Source organism: Micromys minutus (genome assembly GCF_963924665.1).
Source record: "Micromys minutus genome assembly, chromosome: 9".
Taxonomy (NCBI): domain Eukaryota; kingdom Metazoa; phylum Chordata; class Mammalia; order Rodentia; family Muridae; genus Micromys; species Micromys minutus.
Window position 1 is genome coordinate 62,645,036 of NC_137978.1, and position 17,642 is coordinate 62,662,677.

Below are 17,642 nucleotides of genomic sequence, written 5' to 3' on the forward strand. Positions count from 1 at the left end.
CACCCGTGATGGAGAACGCCCATTAAGAACTGAAATGCATCTTCACTTTCGATACATGTTTCACATCACACCACCCCCACCCCCGAGGAGGGGCAGCTCGGCCCAGGTGACCTCACACCCTTGGGTAAGATTTGCTGCTGTTGTTTATTTAGCCTGTATTTACACCACTGGAAGCCTGGCTGGCTGCCAAGGCCTTTGGTTTCTCAGGGGCCAGCCTGCATCAGACCACCTTCAAGTCCAGAGTTGAGATTCTGGGACGTCAGACATTCAACAGGAGGGGCTGGTGCTCCTCGTCAGCTGCGTCACCAGAGGGAATTTCGTAGGTGACGCACAGGGAGGAGTAGAGGCAGCCGAGGAAGGACACGAGGCTGGAGAAGTACATCACACCATTGGCACTGCCTACAGCTGAGGTCAGGGGTCCCAGGACCAGAGACACAAGGATCTGAGCCAGGAAGTACTGACAGCTAAGCAGCGAGATGTCCACTCCCATGCCGCGCCGTGTGCCGTCTGCACTGGACCCTGCAAACTGACCGGGAGACAGACATCAGTCAAACCTGCCACAACCTCCCTGCAGCAGTGCGAAAGAACGGGCCCAGGAAGAGCAGGCAGGAGGCATTGGACCAAGCAAGGGTCAGCCAATGTCCAGAGGGGTAACAACCAGAAGAACAGTTGGTGGCATGAACTGTTCCTGCCTGAGCGTCTGTGTGGCTCCAGGGCCGTGGCTGTGAAATACCACGGACGTTTCAAAAGCCACCGAGTTGCACAGTTTGTATGCTTCGTTCACTTTATTGAGTTCTCCAGATGGGTTCTCACAGCCCCAGGCTGGCTTCAAACTCGCTATGTGACTCATGACCTTGAACGTCTGTCTGATCCACTTCCAGCACCAAGGGAGTAGAGGAGGCAGGAGAGCCACTTTGAGGCCAGCTTTGGCTGCATGAGACTATTGGGGACAACGAAACTAGAGCAAAAGCCCTGTGGGGGAACCCAATCTCAGCGCAGCTGTCAAGTAAGAACCCGTGCTGGGGGCTGGCAAGAGGGTGCAGTAGGTACAGGGGCTTGCTTCACAGCTTAAGTGGGGTCCGCAGAACCCACCTGTCTACAGGTAGAAGAAGACCAACTGCACCGAAGTTGTCTTCTGACCTACACACACAAATGATGGCGCACACACACACACACACACACACACACACACACACACACCAATAGTAAAGTATTTGTTTGGGCTGAACCTTTTTCTTTTCCTTGTTAGGCAAAGGCTTCCCACGTCCGCCCCTCAAAACAAAACAAGACTTCTATCCATATCATCACCAAGTCCCGGGGATCCTCCTCCCGTTTCTCTAGACCCAGCCTTGAACTGAACCCCTTCCCCAGCGTCCCCGTTCAGAGTGGGCAGTAGTCTGGAGGCATCTCTAAAGGTAGTAAGGAAGGTACCAGCAGCTGCAGGAGTGGAGGGGACACATTCGAAAGGGCTCCCTCCATTCGGAGCTGTCACCCTCTGCCTAGAAAAGTCTCTGTTGCCAGACAAAGGTCTCAAAGCTCACACTGGAAGGTTCTCTGAGAAGCTGCCTCTAAGAAGCGAGCAGCGGCGGCGGCGGCCATACCCACCTTCTTACTCTGGTAGTAATCACAGAGCAGAGAATAGGGCAGGGTACAGAGTGTGGAGAACAGGATGCCGTAGGTGGTGCAGAGGGACAGGACCACGTACAGGTTCCTGGAGAGCGTGGCCAACCCAGTCCCCAGGCCGAAGGCGAGGTAGGCGATAAAGTAGAGGGTTCGGACGCTCAGACACTCCTCCAGTTTCTCCAGGATAGCTGCAGGCAGGACAAAGGCTGAATAGGAGGCCGGGCCTCTTCCCTGCTCTACCTCAAGAGGCAGGAGACACGGGGAACCCGCATGGCAGGTGGCTTGTCCCAGGCTAGAAAGGGAGGACACTCCTGCAGGTCTGCTGCATGGTAGAGCGAGACCTGGGGTGTCCTCAAAGCTTCTGGGAGATTCTAGAGGCGCTCAGGAATGTGGGATCTTAGACTAAACCTTTGGGGGTGAGAACAGCCGAGTGTACCCCTCTGCTGGGAGTCACCTTCATCAAGGCATGCCAGTGGGTTAAGTAAGACAGAAGGCCACCTGGCTGTTGGGGAGGGCAGTACCCCCAAAGTGCTCACCCCAGAGTCACGCAAGTGAACATCTAGTTTTGGGGTCTCTAGGACTGGACTCAGCTTCAGACACGCTAAGCACATACAGAGACTATTGCACGGAGCTATACCCTGGCCTGTAAACACCCTCTGTTCACCTTGGCCTTCCCGAGCCCAGGGAAGTCAGGGAGAGCAGGAGGCATGCTGTGTGATGCATGGAGCAATCTGTCCACCATGAGCTACATCTCCCAACGCCCCTCTCCCCTGCCTACTCAGTCTTACTTGGTGTGGCCCTGAGCCAAAAGTGGCTTTGTACTTAAAAAATTTTTTGTTTTTCAATATTCACTTAGTGTGCATGGTAGGGCTGCGTGCCATATGGAAGACATGGGTCTGCCATGGCATAAGTGTGGAGGTCACGGGACAATTTGTTGAAATCAGTTTCTTTCCCCCACCTCCCCACTATGTGGGTTCCGGGGATCAAACTCAAGCCATTGGGCTTGGCAGCAAGGGTTTTTTACTCACTGAGCTGTCCCAGTTTGTTGGGTTTTTTGTTTGTTTGTTTTTAAAGATTTATCTGTATTATGTATGTGAGCACAGTCTCTGTCTTCAGACACACCAGAAGAGGGTGCCAGATCCCATTACAGATGGTTGTGAGCCACCATGTGGTTGCTGGGATTTGAACTCAGGACCCCTGGAAGAACAGCCGGTGCTCTCCAGCCCGAGCTGCTTTGTATTTTTAAATGACTAAAAGAAACAACTAAAAGGAGCTTTGGTTTGCTTGTTTTCGTGGTGTATGAGAACTTTATGATGCGCCAACCCAGCCAAGCCCCTCCTTAAAGTTCACGATGCCTTAGGACCACTTGGGCTCTGCTGAGAAATGTCAATAGGGCTACTCTGCCTCAGAATCTAGAAACATCTGCCGCCTGGCCTTCCCCGCCAAGATCCCAGAAGACTGGAGCTTCACACTGTCAGCCCAGCCCCAAGGGGGCTCTCCTGGGATGAACTAAACATGGCATCCCTGGGGATACCCAGGAGCATACCCTCGTGGTCAACTCAGGCTGCAGACTCTGGCCACCCTGCACTCAACACCCTAGCTTCTTTCTGCCCCAGCCCATGGTTGCTCACCTCCTTCCCAGGCCTCCTCTGGCCCCACTGTCCTACAAAGCCCTGTAGTGGAGTTAGCGGCCACATACCAGCCTCTATATGGCCCCTTGGTTTGCCCCAGGTTCCACTCTCCTCGTGTGTGCGTGTCTACGCAAGTCTGGTCATGTCCCTTTTAGGGTGACACCCACAGGATTGGTCTCTGCAGCACCCCAGGTATCTACCCCGACAGCTGGTGGGCCCAGCCTTAGCTAGAAACGTGGACAAAAGATAGTCGTGGTGCCTTCCCTGAGGGGGGCTTGGCGCCTGCAGCTGCGGCCTCACTGGGACGCGCACGCGCAGACTCGTACCTGAGTAGAAAGCTGCACTGAAGGCGTAGATGCACATGCCCCAGCAGCCCATGGTCACACCGCTGTTGTACTTCTGATACGCTTCCGACGTGTGCGGCGCCTTCGGGTCGCCCTGAAACACCACCTCGCCCATGAAGTCTGTGTAAAACAGCAGCATGCCCTCAAAGGAGAGCCACCCTAGAGGAAGACAGAGACGGTGACAGGCGGCGGCCAAGGCGGTGCTCCCACCCTGCCTTCCGCTGCTACTCTCACCAGCCACAGAGGAATACCTGAAAGTCAGGCTTGGTGGCTCACACCAGTGATCTCAGCACTGATGTGAGGACCGGGAGGTCGGGAGTTCAAGGCCAGCCTGGGCTGTGTGTTAGCCAGTGAAGTGCCTCCATTTTGGTTGAACTGTGACAGTTTCCGTGATGGGAGACATTTTTTTTTCCTTTTTCTTTCTTTCTTTCTTTTTCTTTCTTTCTTTCTTTTTTTTTTTTTAAGATTTATTTATGTATGTAAGTACACTGTTTCTCCAGACACACTAGAAGAGGCACTGGATCCCGTTAGAGATGGTTGTGAGCCACCATGTTATCAGTGCTGACATTACAGATGTGTGCCGCCATGTTCTGCTGCTGCTGCTGCTGATGATGATGATGATGTGTATGATGATGACGATGATGATGTGGGTGCTGGGGAGCCAGACTCAGGTCCCCATGTTGTGTGGCAAGCACTGTACCGACTGAGCCATCTCTCCCCACCCCACCCCTGTCATTGTGGTTTAATTTTGCGACAGGGTCTTAGGTTACATGAAGACGGAGAAGTTGCTATCTAGCCCAAAACGGCCTTAAACCTCTACTCCTCTGCCCCCACCCCCTGCGTGCTGGCATGCCTGGCTTATGTAGTGTTGGGCATAGGACCCACTGAGCTCTATCTGCCCATCAATCTTACCCATTTCTACAGCAGCAAAAGGCATCCAAAACATCCCAACACATTTAACCCTTCCCCTGGGCTGGACGCCCATGTCCCTAGCTGAGTTTTTGTTGGCATAAGCTGCGCTCCTCTAAATACCTGTCACCTAGGTTTCCGGCGCCATCCGTGATTTTTGGCTTTTCTGGGGCACCCTTCAGGATCACCGTGGGAAAGGTTTAGGCTGTTTTTAAGTCTTGCCTGTGCTTGGCGAACCCCAACTCACTACAAATCCTGTCACATCCAGACCTTCCACAACTCAATAGCAAAAGAAAAAAAGCCGAGCTAGGGCCTTTCAGTGGCCACCAGTGTGCCAAGCCCTAGTGCTTTAAGAGCACCGTGAGGTCTGCCGGTGGACGGGAGGTCTGCACGCATCCACCAGCAGCAATGGTATTCCAGATAGTGGGGTTCATTGCTTAACCTGGAGCAGAGCCTCCAGGGCAGAAACTGGGCCCTCACTCCACCCTCGCTCTTGCCTGGGAGACTGAGGAACATGAAAAGCCCTGGAATGTGGGGCTCTGTGTCCAGACTCAGCACACGCAGCACCCTGGCTGCACCCCATCGCAAACCAGGCCACCGTGGCTCACCCAGAAAGTGGTTGACACAGAGACTGCGCAATGCCCTGGGCATGCGGTAGATGGTGGAACAGAGACGCCGCAGAGACAGCGGCTGCTCCGACTGCTCACTGGAGCCCGTCAGCTCACTCTCGTATTTCACACCGTTCAGAAGGATGTTCGCGACCTGGAACAAAGCCATTAGGTACCACATTAGATACCAACCAGGTCAGAGCCATTAGGCCCACATCCCACAGAGGTGTGTGACCGGGCATGCTAAGAAAGCAGAACACACACAGCCCACAGCACACTCTGGAGGGACCTCTGTTTTTTCTAACTCTTAACTTTATAATAATAGTTATCATTATAAATATTACTGTATGTATATATGTGTGCATGGTATTTGTTTGTGAGAGAAAGTATATGTGAGAGAGAGAGAGAGAGAGAGAGAGAGAGAGAGAGAGAGAGAGAACACACAGAAGAAGGAAATCCCTCAAAAAAGTAGAGATACGATTAAAATAAATACAGGCCATGAGAGAGGGGCAGTTGGTAGATGCCTGGCATGAAGACGTGAGACATGAGTTATAGCCGCGGACCCTGGGTTGAAAAAGAAACCAAACCCATATTTGCAACCCCAGTACTGAGGAGGCAGAGACAAAATCCCAGCAAGTCCCCACTGGCAAGTCCCAGGCCACCGAGAGACCCTGTCTCGAGAAAGCAAGGAGGATGGTATCTGAAGCAGACCCAAAGTAGACCTCTGACCTCCACATATACGTGCATGCGTGTGCACATGCATACACATGTGAAAGGCAGATCGGTTTTAGCCCAGCCGGCCCTCGATATTTTTTTCCCATGAGAGAAGGCTGTGAAAACTTACTTCAGGATGACCAGCACAAAGCCCTCTCTGCACAGGTGGGCCTCCAGCCACATGGAGGACAGCCAGCCAGCCAGGTCAGAGGACACCTCATCCCTCAAGGGGGTTCCTCCTGAGCACAGGCACCCCACTGTCAGCAGAGTGAGAGGAGAGGCCCAGCTTGGATGGGCACCCCAGGCCACCAGCATAGCTGCCAACCTTTTGGAAATGAGGTTTTGCTACCCAGCGCCTTGCCTGAGTCGGAGGCACAGACTCCAGTGTGAACTAATCCCAGAACCACGCTGTTTGGAGAATGAGGAGGAGGAAGCGGTGCTCTGGACAGGGGCGGGTGGCACTGTGGGCACCAGACTACCTTTGTGAGAGAAGGAAATAGCAAGTCTGTGGTTCCCAGAGCAGCCACGCCAACGAAGCCAGTTATGATGCCCATGGCAGGAGACAGCTAAGCGCATCCAGAGACCGGAACCGGAACCTGCTTGTGTTCATATTTAGCTTACTTTTTTTTTTGAAACAGTGACTTGTAAAGCTCCCAGGTGCTGGGGCTACACACACGCACCACCCACCCTGTGGTTGGGGAGCCGAAGACTGAATTGCAGTTGTCTGCCACTGAGGTACAACCCCGGCCTTTAGCCCACAACTTTAACTACTTTCCCTACCTACCTACCTACCTACCTACCTACCTACCTACCTACCTACTTACCCAGCTATACACTGATGTTTTGTCTGCACATATGTCTGTGTGAAGTCATTATATTCTCTGGACTGGAATTATGAGCAGTTGTGAGCCAACATGTGGTTGCTGGGAATCGAACCCCTAGTCCTCTGGAAGAGCAGGCAATGCTCTCAACCACTGAGCCATCTCTCCAGCCCAATTTTTCTATTTTCAAAGAACTTATTCCCAAACTGCACTGTTGACAGGAAGGAAGCTGGGAGGGAACGAGAAAAGGGGGTGATGGGAGCCCCCTGGGTTTTGTGAAATGGTCCATGCCACTTGACAATGGGCCAGAGAAACTACCTGGATGCCATCAAAGTGAAGAAGCCAAGCCCTTGATTTGCGCAGTGAGGAGACACCGCTTCTGCAAACAACGGGCTGAACGTGCAGAGACTTGGGCACTCCTCCCCGGGAGGAGCAGCCACTTACTGAGGAGCCTCTCTCCTCTCCAGCAGAGGCAGTAGACCTGGCAGGAGCACCTGAGCAAAGTGTCTCGTTGGGTCATGTTCCAGCCTTCCTGGCTCCAGAACAACCCCCTTAGAGGGACCTGTGCAGGTCAGATGCTCCTCAGAGCTGTGGCCTAGAATCCCCAATCTCTCTCCTCCTGTGAGGGCCCGGAGGTCAAAAGCTCATAGACGGTGTATACCTAGGTAAGAAGACAGTCTTGCTTTGACTTAAAGGAGCCTCATCCTCCAGGTGGTGGGTGCTCTGTGTGTGCTATTTCTGTCATTAGTCTGTCTGTCTGTCTCTCTGTGTGTGCGTACGTGTGTGCATGTGTGTGTGTGTGTGCGTGTGTGTGTGCATGTGTGTATGTGTACATGCTCACACATGTGCACACACATGGATACAGATGCAGGTATGTACATGTGGAGACCAGAGGACACCAGTCTTTACTCTGGCCCTCACACTTGCAAGGCAAACACTTGGCCAGCTGAAAGTCACCTCCAGCAACAGCCAATCTGACATATACTAAAGGCACTTCAAGCAGCCTTCCAGAAGGTTCTGTCCCTCTGCAGAAGACACCCTTGAGCATCCAGCCCTTCAGGGTCAGCTGGTGTCAGACACGAGTAGGAGCGGCTGCTCACACTGGGGAGGTCCCTGAGATACATCTTCCTTCAATACTCAGATATGTTGGCATCATATTCACAGGGCTCATGTGGGCAGTTGTGGGGCTGAAGAGCTTTGGGATGGGGGGAGCAGGCCTGGAACAAGAGTGGGGTCTAGGAGTGTCCAAACCCTGGAAATCTCATCCTGAGATCAGCAGGAGTAAGATTGCTCCCCAGGCCCATGTGTCCGACATATGGAGCCCTGTGCCCTAACCTATGTCCTCACTGGAAGAGGTCACATAACCCGGTATCCAGGTTACATTTCGTTTCCCCTTATAAGGTTATGTCCAGCAGCACTTGGAACCCCTCCATATGCAAATGAGGCATCCCCAGCACCCTGACCCTGGCCAATGGTGTGCACTCACCCTGAAAGCCCCTCCTCACCACTCCCAAGGTCTTTAATGGGGACCTTTGTCCCCCATTAAAGTGAGCTGTCTCATGGAAACCCTCTCCCAAGAGCCTGTTCTCTAGCTGTTGTCTGAGGTCTCTTAGCTCCCAGACAGGTCCTTGCCTCCCCCTGGACATTTATTTTACCTGTTGGCTGAAAGTCACATTCCTTCTCCTGCTGGTTTCAGGGCCATTTCCTCCAGCCACATCTGGGAGAGCCAAGGTCTGAGGCCTCTTCAGAATCCCCGAGGCCCGTGGCTTAGAGGTGTCCAGAGAGCCTACCCTTAGCACATCTCCATCCGAGCCCAAGGTCAGGGGTCCCTCTCTCCTCTCCAGCCCCCTCTCCTGGCAGTAGAAGCCATCGGGGGCCCGGGGAAAGCTGACACTGATGGTCTGCCTCGGGACACTGCTGGGGAGGGCCAAGTAGTTGTCGTGGCCCGCTGTGAAGCAGTCAATGAGTACACTGTCTATGTTGGAGGTCCCGAAGGATGACGCAAACTCATTGATGCCCGTGAGGGAGCTATCCCTGCTGATGAAGCTGCCGTACTTGGGGGTGAGCGGGCTGGGTGGTGAGATGGGGCTGGAGAAGCTGGCGTACAGGCTGGTGGCTGTAGTGGAGGGGAGGGCGTCGCCGGCCCCCTCTTCCAACAGAACAGGTGGGGAGGGGGGCAATGGGAGGCTTGGGCTCTTCATAGCTGTCCTCTTCTCCCCCAGGGGCCGGAGGGGCCTCTCAGGGATGCTAATCAGGGTGAGCACAGTGGTGACACTCAGAGTTATGGCGGTGAAGATGTAGATGACCCGGAGCTGACCCCCCAGCGCCCTCCCAAAGCTGGTCTTGTCCCAGTGGATGCCTCCGACCACATAGCCGAACCCTCCTCCAAGACCTGTGGAGACGAAAGGAATTCAGTGTCCTCCTACCCAGGTAAGGGACACTCCTCATGTCACTGAACCCAGCACAGGCATGCCTGCATGTGAACAAGGCAAGTATGCACAAGCATGAACACCCCAGATACTGTATTTGTGTGGCATTTGGGAGCCCGTCTACTCAAAACAGTTTGTTAATAACCTCAAGCTTGGGGCTGGAGAGATGGCTCAGTGGTTAAGAGCACTGACTGCTCTTCCACAGGTCCTGAGTTCAATTCCCAGCAACCACATGGTGGCTATAACCATCTGTAATGGGATTTGATGCCCTCTTCTGGTGTGTCTGAAGACAGCTACAGTGTACTTATATATAATAATTAATCTTAATATATATATATATATATATAATAAATACATCTTTTAAAAAGATGAACAAACCTTAGAACAAACTAACCAAAAACAATCTCACTAAGCAGCATCTCCACACCAGCTCCTGCCTCTAGGCTTCTGCCCTGGCTTCCTCGGTGATGAACTCCAGTGTGGAAGCGTAAGCCCAACAAACCCTTTTCTCCCACTTGTTTTTTGGTCGAAACAATAAAAGACACTAAGGGTTTCGCTGTTTAAAGTCCCCATAGCCTGGCCCTGGTGTCTTGTCTGATGTCCCACGAGGTCTGTTCAGCGTGTGTTAACAATGTCTTTAAGGAGAATGAGGTAAACAAGGTTGGGCAGGGACAGTGTATGTGACAGGAAGGGCTCAGGAGCCATTCTCTATTCATGCCTGACCTTTTCAATTTCTAAAAACACACATGCTCTTTATTTACTTCAGAATCGTGTGTGTGTATTTGTATGTGTGTGTCTGTGTACATGTATATGTTTGCATGTGTGTCTGTGAGTGTATGTGTCTGTGTGTATGTGTATATGAGTATGTGTATATGTGTTTCTGTGTTTGTATCTGTGTGTATATGTGCTTGTACATGTGTATGTGTGTGTCTGTGTAAATGTATGTGTATGAGTGTGTATGTGTGTATGCACGAGTGGCAGGTATTCAGTGCATTTGTGCAAATGCCCACAGAGGCAGGAAGAAGGTACTAGAACCAGGGGGCCTGGAGCCACAGGCAGCTGTGTGGGTGCTGGGAACTGACTCGGCTTCTCTGAAAGAGTAATAAAAGGTTTTAACGTCTGAGTCTTCTCTGGAACTTCTCCTACACAAATTATTGGCTTATTTATTAGAGACAGGGTCTCACTGTGTAACCCTGGCTGGCCCAGAATTCAATATGTAGACCAGGCTGGCCTGGAACTTGCAGAGATCTGCATGCTTCATGAGTGCGGAGATGAAAGGCGTACACCACACCTGGCTTTATTTCTTAATTTGCAGGATGTACCTCCTAAACGCCGGGATCACCCGTGTGTTCGAAACTCAGATTATATAGTGCTGTGAACCCTGGGTTTTCTGCATGCTAGGCAAGCACTCTACCATCCCCAGTTCCAAGATAAGTATCTTCTATTTATTTATTCTGGGGCATGGTGTGTGTGCTTGGTGCCCGTGTGGAGGTCAGAGGGCAGCTTGCAGGAATCAGCTGTCTCTCCGGTGGGACATTTTCAATCCCTTCAATGCTGACCTATATATTTGAAACGCATCGTCTTATCTTTAGATCCTGAGGCAAGAAAGGAGCCTCTCAGGGCTCACATCTGAACCCCACGCCGCTTCGGGAAGAGTACTCACCGGCCATTAGGGCATGGATGTTCAGACCTCGGTCCTGGTCCACCGGGCCGCACACGTCCATCATGTAGGCGTGGCTGGGGTTATCTGCTGAGTCAGCACTGAAGTCCATCAGCACCACCCCGCACACCGTCAGGAGGATGCCCCACTTGTGGTTGGTGGCTGTGTCAGCTAGGGCCATACCAATGTCCCTTCCGTTGAGCAGAAGCGAGAGGCCCAGCAGTGCCCCTGGAAACAGAGAGACAAAGTCACCAGAGAAAATGGAGCCTTTCTCTGTCTCCACCGGCCCACTTCCTTCGTTGAGACTGAGGACTTAAAAGGAGATTGTAGTCTTGGGCTGGAGACATGGCTCAGTGGTTAAGAGCACAGACTGCTCTTCTAGAGGTCCTGAGTTCAAATCCCAGCAACCACATGGTGGCTCACAACCATCTGTAATGGGCTCTGATGCCCTCTTCTGGTGTAATGAAGACAGTGACAGGGAGTCTCCTGCAGATACAGAGTTCTCACACTCAGGGTCTTTATTCCATCAAGCTGAGTCAGTTCAAGATGAACTTTTATTATCATAAAAACAAAGAGCTAAATGATTTATTCTTACTGTTGTCTCAGGCAAGGTTGGGCCGTTGACTGTGCTAAAAATGTTTTAACTTTCCTAAAAGAAAACAATTGAGCCTCTTCCTGTCCCCTCCCTCCCTTCCTTCTTTGTTTCTTTCTTTCCATTTTATTTCCATGCCGAACAACAGACCTATGGCCAGGACAAGAATGAAAGGGCGTCTCCTTCCAAACCTTGAGGTACATCGGTCACTCCAGGCACCCAACAGAGGCTGCAGCAAGAATCCTGAAACAGAGCGGGGTCGGTGTTATTACCAGGGCTCTCGGCGCCCATGGGGATACTGAAGCGCCTCCCACTCCCAAGGTGCCCAGCGCGCGCAAACATCCCTAGGCGCCGGAACATTAAGGCAACAAGGGTAAGAGCACTCGCTGCAGACCCGAGCAACCCAGGCCTGCTCTCTATGGACTGTACAAGACAGTGAGCCCCTGTGACCTTCCTTGGGAATCCTGGCACTGCCCCCTGACCCCCCCCCCCCCCGTTTCATCAGCTTCCTGACTCAGATTCTGCACTACCAGCTTGGTGGGAGATGATGGAATCCTGGGGTCTGCTAAACGCCCGTCCTGCCCTGCAGTATAGATGAAAGAACTTAGAATACAGGATGTGAGCGGCCATACTAAGTAGTGGAACTTAACTCCTCCTTTGTCCCCTCAGGTCCCTCAAGCTGCTTCAGCAGAGGCTTCTGGAAGCTTCCGGAGATTTCCGGAGGCCATCCGCCATCGGGGCTCACCAAGGATGGGGCTGATGAACCACACTAGGCTGTAGAGCTGGTCAGGCAGGCCCATTTGCAGGAGCACTGGAGTCACATAGGCCGTTTCCATGGCGTAGCTGAACTCGATACCAAACAGAATGCAGCCATTGAAGAGCAGCTCCCAAAAGGACCTCTGCGGGTGCAAGTCCCCAAAGTCCACCAGCTCAATGGGACATGGGGTGTTGGGGGGTGGGGGTGGAGAGGGACGAATGTACTTCCTCCTCTTGGGGTGGCGTTTGAAGTTGTTGGCTCGGTGGCTGATGTGTCCTGTTACGGACCCTGAGTAGCTGGAGATGGGAGACCTCCAGAAGTCCTGAGGAGCCACACTGGGGATGAGGGCCTCTCCCGGAGGGGGGCTGCTTGCCGGTGGGATCATCGTAGGCAGGGCTGGTGGGCGTTGCTGTGAAGGAAGCCCATTTAGGACGATAGTTATTTCCCAGAGGCCTCTATGTGGAGCTTCCATCTTTCCCATGAGCCTCTTCCCTTAGGTCCACTTGCCATCCACTTGGGGGAAATTGAGTTTGCACTGAATGCTTCAGGGTCCATGTGCCTGTCTTCCCAATCCCAGCATTCTCCAGGACAGAGCAGGTCTCTTTACAAGGGGGCAGGAGATCAGAGCATGCCAGTCCTGTGGCACTCCAGGAGCCACCCCCAGGACAGACACACAAAAAGACCCTCTTGCAGGTGCCTGGGAGATCTTGCCTTCCCTTCCCTCCCACAGGATTAGAGGCTCAGAAAGTCAGGAGCTCCCTGGGCTGAACAGAGCGACTCACTCATGAGGGGGTAGCCCTTCCTTCATGGGGTGAAAGTCACCAGCTGGGTTCCTGTTTATATTCACTGCTTCATGGGGGCCAAGGGGCCAGATGCCTGCCTCAGAACAGCAGAGGCAGGGATGGGGTGGAGAAGTGTGGTGTGCTGTGGTGTGTGTGTGCTGGGGTGTGCTGTGGTGTGTGCTGTGCTGGGGTGTGATGAGGTTATGAACCCTTTCCTTTCAACTCTTACTGTCAAGTGTATCTCCAGTCAAGAACTGAGAGCTCTGTGGTGTTTGAGCTGCTCTCTCTGAAGGAAACCCCATAGAGCCTACGATGGTCATGCTATGGAAGACTCCTAGCAGTGGGGACAAAGAGCCTGAACTGACCATCCTCTGTAAACAGGCAAGACCTCAAGTGGCAGGATTGGGGCACCAACCCAGCCACCAAATCTCCAGCCTACAGTTTGTCCTGACTGCAGGATGTGCTGGGACGGAGCCCAGCATCATCAACAAGAGAGACCAGAGAGACTTCATCCAGCAACTACAGGGACAGACGCAGAGTCCCACAGCCAAATATTAGGCAGAGATCAGGGAGTCCTGCAGAACGGGATGAAGGATACCATGGTAACACAGCCCACAGCATCAACGGACTGGGCTCAAGTGCAGAGATCAGGGAGTGTGCATGGGTCTGACCTAGGTCCTCTGCATATATATGGCTGTGTGGCTTGGTGTTCTGTGGGATTTCTAACAGTGGGAGCATAGGCTGTCTTGACTCTTTCGCCTGCCTTTGCGACCCTCCTTTTCCCCGCTGAGTCCCCTCATCCAGCCTTGATGTGTGCACATGCGCCCGGCCTTATTGTTGCTTGTTATGCTGTGTTTGGTCGATGTGCCTTAAGGCCTGCTACTTTCTGAGGAGAGGTGAATGAATCTGGGCTGGATTGGTGGCAGGGAAGAAGGGGTGAGGAGGAGAGACTGGGGGTGGTGGGGAGCTGCTCTCGGGATGAACTGTAGGAGGGAAGAATAAATGAAAGAGCAGAACTGGGTGCGGTGGCGTCCACCTGTAAGCCCAGCACTTGGGAGGCAGAGGCGGGCCAACCTGGTCTACAAAGCGAGTTGGGGGCAGCCAGAGCTTGTTAAACAGAGAAACCCTGTCTCAAAAGAAAAGGAAGGAAGGAAGGCAGGCAGGCAGGCAGATAGACTGACAGACAGACATGGTTCTGGGGATGTGGCTCAGTACCCAATCCCTTGCCTAGTGTGTTCCGGGCTCCATCCCCAGAGCCGCCAATGAATGAATTTAAAGCAACAGCATGGGGTGAGAAATAGAGACTTCACACCCAGTGTGTTTACATTCTGAGAACATTTCACACCACCCAGAGCCTCATCCTCTCCCTCTGCTTCCCAGGGTTTGCCGTTCAGAGACCTTTCCCTGAGAGTCCAAGTGCCTTTTGCCGTTTTGAAACAAGCCTGGATTATAAATGAAAGGAACTGATTTGGACACTGACTCATGCATGCTGTAACTAATATTTTCCCTCAGCCCAGGAGAGGGACAAAGACATCAGAGCAAGGAAGTCCCGGAACTCTGCTGGATGTCCACCCACCGGTCCTTCCTGGGAGGTAGGTGCCCAAACCACTGCACTTTCTCAGCCTTGGGTTCACTGACGACCCCAGCATCATTTACCAAGATGACCGTTGCGGGCTTGCCTTCAAGACTAGGTCAAGCCTCGGTCTGAAGCCATGTTCCTGATCCCGATTCACTGTACCATTGTCCATGATGCTACTGATGTCACTGGCTTCCTTACGAATCGAGAAATCACACTCCATGTGTGTCCAAAGCTCCTGTACTACCCCACCACTCCAGCAGCTCCTCAGAAGAAAGCAGAAGTGGACACGATTGCACAGAGAGAGAAGGATCCAGAACCTGCTCATCTGCCCTCCACATATTTACCCTCTATCAATCTGCCTCTGTCCACCTATCCCTCCATTTACCTGCCTGTCAACCACCTGCCTTCCATCCATCCATTCTTCAAACACCTATCCACCCTCTATTCATTTATCAATCCTCAATCCATCCATCTACCATCATTCCTTCATCCATCCATCTCTCCATCCATCCATTCATCCACACATTCATCCATCCATTCACACATCTATCCATCATCATCAATCCATTCATCCATCATCAATCCATCCATCAATCTATCCACCCACCCACCATCATTTATACATCTGTCCATATACCCACCCAACCAACCATCTGTCCATCCATCTATCAACCTACCCATCTATCCACACATCTATCCACTTACCTTCTATTCCATCCATCCACCCACCCATCCACTCATCCATCCATCCACTCATCCATTCATCCACTCATCCATCCATCCATCCATCCATCCACCCATCCACCCACCCACCTACCCAACCATCCATCCATCCACCCATCCATCCATCCATCCATCCACCCATCCATCTCCATCCACCCACCTATCCATACATCCACGCACCTATCCATCCATCCATCCATCCACCCACCTACACAACCATCCATCCATCCATCCACTCACCCATCCATCTATCCACCCACCTATCCACCCATCCATCCATCCACTCATCCACCCACCCACACATTCATCCATCCACCCACCCCCCTTCTATCCATTCATCCATCCTACTCTACCCACCCATCACCACCTTCTCACCATCAATCTAACCTCTATCTGTTCACTCACCCATCTACCATCCACCCACCATCTATTCCCCATCCATTTCAGTCCAGCCAACTCTCCACACACCCACTTCCTGATCCTTCTCCTCAGTCATACTCATAGTCACCCACAGGAGGTACCATCCAGCCCTTACCTACCCACCCTCCCAAACACTCTGCCTCATCCTTCCCTGTATTAACTACTGAGGATCGAGTCCCAGAGGTCACAGAGGTACGATGACATTGCTCTTCCCTTCATTTAAATATAGTTCACATATGAAGATTAAGTCAAGATGAAGGTTTTAGAGGCTGGAGCGATGGCTCAGTGGGCTACCACTAACTTGGTATCAGGTTTGAAGACCGGAGTTTGATCCCTAGGACTCACACGTTAGGAGGGAGCCAATTCCTGAAAGCTGCACTTTGGCCTGAATCTGCACACTGTACCACTGAATATATACACAGTCACGATTAATTTTTAGTTAGAGATCAATAGTTTTTAAAAGCTAAGCTTGTGTGTGTAGCTCGGGAACTTCTACAAAGTGACACCTGTTGCATGACGAGCCCTCCTTCCAGAGCACAGGCAGGTCCTAGGGACCCCTAGAGTTTCACACTCTCAAAGTCTAGTGCTCTCATAGGCAGAGTCTTTGACACCGTTGTGCTGAGAGAGCTTGACCAACTCTACCCACTGTCCACAGCACAATTCTCCTCAGGAACCTATTCCTGGGCCCTCCCCACTTAAGAGACGCCGCATTGTACCCCTTCTTTCCTGTCTGCATTCACCCCAGGATAAAGTACATGCAGGGAATTATGTGTTCTGTCCCTTTAGCCGGGCTTGGGGTACAGGCCTCTCTTTAATCCCAGCACTCAGGAGGCAGAGGCAGGCAGATGTCTGAGTCTGAGGCCAGCCTGGTCTACAGAGTGAGTTCCGGTACAGCCAGGGCTACATAGTGAGACCCTGTGTTGAAAAACCAAAACCAACAACAAACCCACAAACGAACACAAACCGAAACCGTCCCTTTGGCTTTGGGATGGAGGACTGTGGTTCTAGTCTGGACAATCCTGCACCAGCTGTGTGGGGGTGTAAAGGAGAGAACATTCCAGACCCTGTTGCACACGGACTAGGCAGCTGGGCTGCTTCTCCGTTAGCGGCGGGCATCCACCACCACATCCTGACACTCAGCTTTGAACAAGGTTTGCGTCCCGTCCTGGCAAAGGCCGACACTTGTCCTCTGTTAATCGGTCTGGTGCAGTGGCTCTAACCTTCCTGGTCTCTGACTACAGCCCTCACGCTGTGCTGACCCCCAACCATAACATTTTCTCGTTGTTACTTTATAACTGTAATTTTGTTACTGTAATGAATCATAATTTAAATCTCGGTGTTTTCTGAGGGGACCCCTGTGAAAGGGTTGTTTGACCCCAAAGGGATCATGAGTTACAGGATGAAAATAGCTGCTCTAGTCCATGAACCAGAACGAACCCCGAATTTGGAGAACGTCTTTACTCAGCTTCCTGTTTGTGTTGTGCAGTTGGGTCAGAATTACTTTTGTCATCTATCTACCCACCTATTGACCTATCATCTGTCTGTCTGTCTGCCTATCTATCTATCTATCTATCTATCTATTGCAGTGTGTGAGTGAGCATGTGTATGTATGTACATGAACCATGAAAAAAATGTGGAAGCCAGTCATATGTGCATGCATACACATGTGTGTACATATAAACCATGACACACCTGTGGAAGCATGACGTGTGCATGCATGTATGTGTGTATGTACAGGAACCATTGCAAACATGTGGAAGCTAGCTGTGTGTGTGTGCGCACGAGCACATGTGTGTGTACATAAAAAATATGAAAGCCAGACATGTGTGCATATATACATATGTGTGTACACATGAACCATGACACACCTGTAGATATGTGTGTGTACAGGAACCATTATACACATGTGGAAGTCAGATGTGTGTGCGTGTGTGTGTGTGTGTGTGTGTGTGTGTATGCGTGCCTGTGTGTATACTCGAACCACACACACCTGTGGAAGCAGGAGAACAGCTTGCAGTAGCTGGTTGTCTTTGCACCGTTTGGGTCCCCG

General features: G+C 52.0%; 1 protein-coding gene across 4 annotated transcripts; it reads right to left on the minus strand.

Moving 5' to 3' along the window:
• Positions 1 to 259: 259 nt before the first annotated feature.
• Positions 260 to 12,488, minus strand: SLC45A1 (solute carrier family 45 member 1; the record flags this gene model as incomplete). 4 transcript variants are annotated; one of them, XM_080921336.1, is made up of 8 exons in its annotated part: positions 260 to 526; positions 1,606 to 1,811; positions 3,581 to 3,757; positions 5,116 to 5,269; positions 8,306 to 9,042; positions 10,743 to 10,967; positions 11,482 to 11,574; positions 12,077 to 12,488. In XM_080921336.1, the coding sequence occupies 8 exons, from the start codon at positions 12,471 to 12,473 to the stop codon at positions 260 to 262; spliced, it is 2,256 nt and encodes a 751-aa protein (XP_080777462.1). The 4 variants fall into 4 exon arrangements, with proteins under 4 accessions (XP_080777462.1, XP_080777459.1, XP_080777461.1 ...); XM_080921333.1 differs by having other exon boundaries at positions 5,086 to 5,269; positions 12,077 to 12,473; XM_080921335.1 differs by lacking the exon at positions 11,482 to 11,574 and having other exon boundaries at positions 12,077 to 12,473.
• Positions 12,489 to 17,642: the final 5,154 nt, after the last annotated feature.